Source organism: Sinocyclocheilus anshuiensis, unplaced genomic scaffold, assembly GCF_001515605.1.
Source record: "Sinocyclocheilus anshuiensis isolate Anshui unplaced genomic scaffold, SAMN03320099.WGS_v1.1 scaffold1384, whole genome shotgun sequence".
Taxonomy (NCBI): domain Eukaryota; kingdom Metazoa; phylum Chordata; class Actinopteri; order Cypriniformes; family Cyprinidae; genus Sinocyclocheilus; species Sinocyclocheilus anshuiensis.
The window spans coordinates 98,401-104,800 of NW_015542401.1; the positions used below are offsets into that span (position 1 = coordinate 98,401).

A 6,400-nucleotide genomic window follows, 5' to 3' on the forward strand; every position below is an offset into this window, starting at 1 on the left:
GCAAAATATCGTCTAATTATCGTTATCGATAAAATCCCAGAAAATATCGAGATATTATTTTTTGTCAATATCGCACACCCCTACATGTAACACATCTTACCATGTTTACATTCCAATAATTCCATAGATTTCCCTTAAAATCTCTTCCGAAAGATTCCATCTGGCCCTAACTATCATCAACAGCTGTAGGAGCTAGTTGAAACTTGATGTTCGAATAATAAATTTTCACATAGCTAACAAGTGATTAATCTGATTTAATCCCTTGGCTAAATAAAATAGTTCCCTTTTTGAGTCTTTTAAAACTCAGAACAATGGTGCTCAATTCCTTTCACAGTGGATTAGAAAGAAACAAACAGAACAATGAAATAAAGAAAGAACAATTTGACAACGAGAAAAACATTCCTAATAGCATTAGCGAAACATTTCCTCAGTGCTGCGGTTCAGATTTAATAAAACTCATTGAGTGTGACAAGGCATTAAGAGTGATGAAGAAACAGGAAGGGAGAGCGAGAGGGTTGTGAAGATGACAGAAAGAGAATATAGACAAGAAAGGACATCAAGAAAGCGTCAAAGAGGGAGAGGGAGAGAGAGATGAGGGTGTGGGCTCAACACTCCTCCGCACCGCTATCAGACTCTGCACCTCGGGGCTGGCGCAGTGCCACTACACTCATGAAACAGAGATGGGCCCCGACTGGCACCATCTAACGCTAACGCCCACCCATCATAACATCTCATCACAGCCCATAACGGTCCTCATAACATTACACTGCTGGAATGACTTTTTATTCCCTCTGGAGTCAAATATGGATAACGACATATGACAGCAAAAGATGATGCATCATTTTAATGCCTAACTCTCACACATGTATCAGCTATGCTGCATACATATCCCCTTACCACGTGCGCAAAAAATGCATTTTAACAGTTTAGCAATATCAAAATACATACATATATTTCATCCAAAATATTCCCCCAGATCCTGGTTTGATTTTGTTAAGATGAATGTTAAAGGTGAAGTGTGTGGTTCCTGCACTGCTAGACCTCCAAATTGCAAAAATAATGTTTCAAACACTTAAACTCCTATGAATGCACCAGCAAAGATGCATTAAATTAATCAAAAGTGACTGTAAAAACATTTATAATGTCAAAAAAATAAATGTTGTTCTGTTTGTTCTGTTGAACTTTCTAATCATCAAAGAACCTTGAAAAAATGTGTAACATTTTCAATGTATTAGGCTGCACAATATTGACAATCAATACTGACAATAATAGGAAATGTTTCTTGAGTACCAAATCAGCATATTAGAATGATTTCTGAAGGATCATGTGACAGCAGCTTTGCCATCACAGTAATAAATTACTATTTTTACTATATTTTTGATCAAATAAATGCAACTTTGGTGACCATAAGAGACTTGCTTGACTTAAAAAAATAAATAAAATAAAAAAAACTTACTGACTCAAACCCATTCACATTCAGGTGTTCATTGGTTGGACAAACAGGAAGCCCCTTCTCAAAGTCAAACTATACTGTAGGTTCTTGTCATGATTGTCATGAAGCTTCAAAGCTATATCAACCATTTGACCTCGTTGTGATATACATGCAATGTAGTGAGTTACCTCTCCTTTGAATGATAATCCGAAGCAGCGGATTGGCCGAGGACAGTGCTTTGTGGAAGTTGTCATCATTGTTGATTGGAAGTAGATCTCCATGGATGTCGGCATATCCCAGCAGCACGTCCACTCCGGGGATCCGGTGAATGGTCTGCAGCAGTTGGTAGAATTCCTGGAAGCCACCGGCCCCTTTCCTCTTCAGGGCAAACCTGCGGTACTCCGCCTCAAACTGCAGGACAACCACAATCATGTTAAATTATATCAATAAACACTACAGGCTCTTAATGCACAGCACTTAGCTTTGCAGATCAATTATGACATCGACAGATTATGACCCTGTAAAATATGCAAATGTAATCCATGTCTTTTTTTTTCCAACTGAAACTTGGACAGTGACTTTACACAGATGCGTCTTAGACACATTCAGTGCCAGTTCCTCATACCAATTTCACTTGCTCCTGCAGCTGCAGAGCTGTTTGATGTGCACTTGCAGCTCGGAGGAAGCCATTAAGGTAAAAAAAAAAGAGCAGTGAGGAACAAAGGGAGGCTCAATCTAATCAAGTGCTACAGATAAAGGGAAAGATGAGAACAGTGGCATTAAAAAGCTGAGCTTCTCCAGACCACACACACACACACACACACACACACACACACACACACTGAGCGGATGGGGAATTCATCTCAAGAGCTCAGCTGAACATATTGGACAAAATCTGTCAGATCGCTCAATTTATGAGGAGGAATTGCATCCGAGCCAAAGATTTTCTCCAGTATCCATGGAGCATACCTTACATATGGAAATGGAGAATACTAGTGAAAATATACAAGGTCATATTGTAAATCATTTGAATATGGAGTCATTCAGCAGGCCACAGCTAGTGTTTTTATTAGAGTCCATTCACAAAAATAATATCAAAGGCTTTTTTCTGTGGTAGATATAACAAGAATGAATTTGGCCATACAGGAATGCACAGAAATCTTTTAGATATGATAATCAGGGACTGTAACTTTGATTTTGATTAAATTGTGACACATTTGATTAAAAATGTGTTTTCATTCTGTAATCCTGTTTGTTTCTCTCCTATACTTTCATCTTGTTAAAATTAAGGAAAAGTTAAATTACATGTCCTCTCCTAGTATACATCCTTGGTCTTACTGTGAACAATTAATCGTGCAAGTTATTCTTATAACATAGTTAATAAGTTAATCTTTTATCTCTTATTAAATAACAACTTGCTTCACCTCTAAATCATCTTTCCTTTTCAGCTGTCATGTGACCGCTTTCACAGTCCAATTAATTCTTGATGGATAAAATCAGGTCTTCTTACATTTTTTTTTTTTCCTCTGTTGAATATCCTGTTTCACTCAGGAATGTTACAGAAGTAAAATGTTAATCTGTCAATAAAAGGACTGTCATTTTAGAGATGAACATAACATTTTTAGTCAATACATTTTTTTTCACACACATTGCACAACATATTTGAATATATGCATTATCATCCCGCTTGAAAATATTTACATCACCTCCCCCTTCAAAACAAGCATCAACACCTTTGAAATTATTAGTCTTATTTTGTGCAAAAAAAGTGCTGTTATGTGGGACCACCACAGTAACCATAGCAATACAGATAAAAAGGCCATACCTGTCATGCCAATGAAAACATGGCCTGTCAGAGAAAAGACATCTGTATTGAATTGTTCAACACAAACCTCAAACTACATGCTCACTGAAAACGCCATTCATTTGCGACAGGATCCCATCAAGAGCTAGAAAAGTAGAAAAGAAAACATTTCCTTCCAATTTCCTCTCAGGAAGAAAAGAGTGTCACCAAACACATTGCACTGCCTGTTATGAAAACCAAAACCTCAAGCAGGAGGATTCAGGTGATCGAATTAGCCAGTTCAGGCAAAAATTATAATATATGACACTATATTACATCCAGGCCTGCATGGAACTTCACTTGAATCTTTCTAAACAGCCCTTTTCTGTTTACTGTTCTCCTCTCACATATGCACTGCACACCCAACATTTCTCAAGAATGGAGGGATAATAAAACATATCCTGCTCTGTTTGGCAGATTGTGGTCGAGGTTTTCCAATAAGTATACTGGGCACATTGACAACAAACTACTCCAATACATCAGAGACCAACAATCTGTGTCTTTAGTAACAATAGAGGCCATGAGAAACGTAATAAAATATATGAACTATTTTAAACAGACATCAGTAGTTATAGCTGTTTGCCTGTTAATATTCATTTATGCATCATCAGATGTAATATACTAAAGACTATTTCCTCCCATAAATGAGACCTTTTTTACACATCTGTATGGCCTGAGATGAACAGATTTATCACAATGACATTTTAATTTAGACAATTGTCGAGTACTATTATACAACAGTGGATCTAAGGAGGCCAGAGGCAACTAGGGGGCCTCAGCAAACCTGGAAAATAATTTAAACTAATATAATTATTTTATATATTCCATAAATAATGCCAAGCTTTAAACTATTTTATTGGGTAGAAGTTGTTCTAAAATATTTTTAAAATCCTTATACTTTTGATTATACTTGATCCAGTCCAGCTTTTAGTGTTGCGTTGCATAGTGACACTGAAAGCTTGATGCTTTGGCTTCTTTTGGAACTATTTTCACCCGCAGATATGAAATACACTAACTGGTCAATATTTGATATTTAGATATTTAAATATTTATAGAGCAACATCACTGGCAATGCTTCGGTAGCACTGAACATCAACAAGGTTATAATTACCTGTGGCCTCGTGCCAGCTGTATTCCAAACAAATGCACTTTTGCTCGTGTTATTGCTTATTAATACCTGCTTACTTGTCGAATTTTTCTTGTGTATAGAAACTGCACCAGCGTCTTATCGAGTTTATGTAGTACACAGCTCTGTTAATATTATTATTAATGCCCCTCAGATGCATCATTATGATCTGATTCTTCCTAGACTGCGGGATTCGGTTTTTCGTTATTGGTAACATGCATAATTGATCAACAGGGCCCAGTCGCCTCATTGCGCACGTCTGTTTATCGGCAGGATAGGATCCTTCTTCACACTGCACCAGAACCACATTTCACATCACACGGACCGGACAGAGACCTGCTGTCTTAATGATCCCAGCCAAACGCGCTCGTCTCGCGCCTCGTAGTCTGACACATACAGCACCATCAGCGTTTCTCTCCATGGATGGATTAGTACACAAACCCCAACACTGATGCGCCGGATTGAAAACCCTCAAATACGGGCACGCTCCCGTGGAGGGCTGCGTAAACAGCAGTTTACATATGCACGCTGTCAAACGCAGCCTAATGCAATATTTATGGGATTCACTTACTTTGCTCTTCACCTCCACCACACTCTCCTCGTTTTTCAGCGGCGTCCTGTGATGCCGTGACATGTTTGCGATATATGTATATTCCCACGGGCAGTATCGCACGAGAGTGCCCCTAGATACAGGAGTCAGCAGCCAGAGATAGTTCTCAAACTACATGCTCACTGAAAACGCCATTCATTTGCGACAGGATCCCATCAAGAGCTAGAAAAGTAGAAAAGAAAAGCAGCCAGAGATCGTGTGCGCAGCATGAGTGAACTGACAGTCGAGATCCGCAGTACTGTTTCACAGGCACGGACTGATTTGTCCAGGCGGTGGGCGGGGCCAGTGGCTTTCAATAACACTGACGTCAGGCGGAAGGCCGCTAGAAGGCGTGGTCGTGCGTAGTATCACATGTAAGCCTAATGTTCCTTTGACCTCTCAGGGTGGGATATAAGAATTCCTTATGACTCAATGACCTCATTGAGGTAAAAGATATTAATAACGATATAAAAATGACATCATGACTATTAACAGAAATGTTAGCAAAATTTCCACTCAACAGAAAAGATCCACAGGAAATATCAGGATTGTTATGTGATGGCTGCTGTCCAAACTCATGATGTCTTTATCCCTGCAGGGGTTGCTGTGAAAACTTGATCTTTTAGGGGACAATGGGGCTAGTTGTCGCACTTTTTAGGTTTATACTTATACATTTACATATACATATATATTATAGTTGTCGCACAGGGTAGATTTTTGAAAGTCAATTTCTATAACAGTCTTGTTTAGGAATATAAATATTGAACACATGTTGACCCTTTTGCAGCAACATGATTCAGTTTTGGGGAATGTTGTCCTACTATATGAGGTAAAGTTTTCACAATGGAACCTGCCTTTTAACAGCATTTAGTATACTTTAAATATAGTAAAATAATTCAGAAATACAAAACAAACAGGAAAATGTAAAATGTTACCTTGTGACAGCATCTTTCTGTGACAACTAGCCCCGGTCTCCTCCGGAAGTGGGATGGGAAAATGGGACTATCAACTGTTTGATTACCTGCATTCTTCAAACTATCTTTTGTGTTCGGCAGAAGAAAGAAATTCATACAGTTTTGGAACAGCTTGATGACAGAATTAAAGTCATCCTGTGGTCCCATTGGAAGTTTGCTGAGGCCCCCTAGTGGGTCTTGGTCTCGTGGTTGCTTTAAAGTGTCTGCCTTTTCTCTTAGTGAATGATTTAATACCAGAGCTGCTATAATTAGTACATGTCCTCATATGATTAGAAAATGTTTAGAAAATATTAGAAACAAGAAAACTTAAAATGCATAAGCATTTCAGTGTACTGCTAACAAGTTCTACATTAACATTAATAGAGAAACTGTTAACATATGCCCATCTGTGGACAAAACATTTGCTCACTAGATCTCCCCCCCCCCCCCCCCCCCC

General features: G+C 38.5%; 1 protein-coding gene across 1 annotated transcript in view; it reads right to left on the reverse strand.

Annotated features, from left to right (window-relative positions):
• Positions 1 to 5,256, reverse strand: part of LOC107692936 (partitioning defective 6 homolog alpha-like) — a 26,690-nt gene extending 21,434 nt beyond the window's left edge. Inside the window, exons 1-2 of the mRNA XM_016492145.1 lie at positions 4,973 to 5,256; positions 1,621 to 1,843 (exon numbers count right to left, since the gene is read on the reverse strand). Coding sequence (XP_016347631.1) covers positions 1,621 to 1,843; positions 4,973 to 5,035 — 286 coding nt within the window. The 5' untranslated portion in view covers positions 5,036 to 5,256. The remainder of the gene's footprint in view (positions 1 to 1,620; positions 1,844 to 4,972) is intronic.
• Positions 5,257 to 6,400: the final 1,144 nt, after the last annotated feature.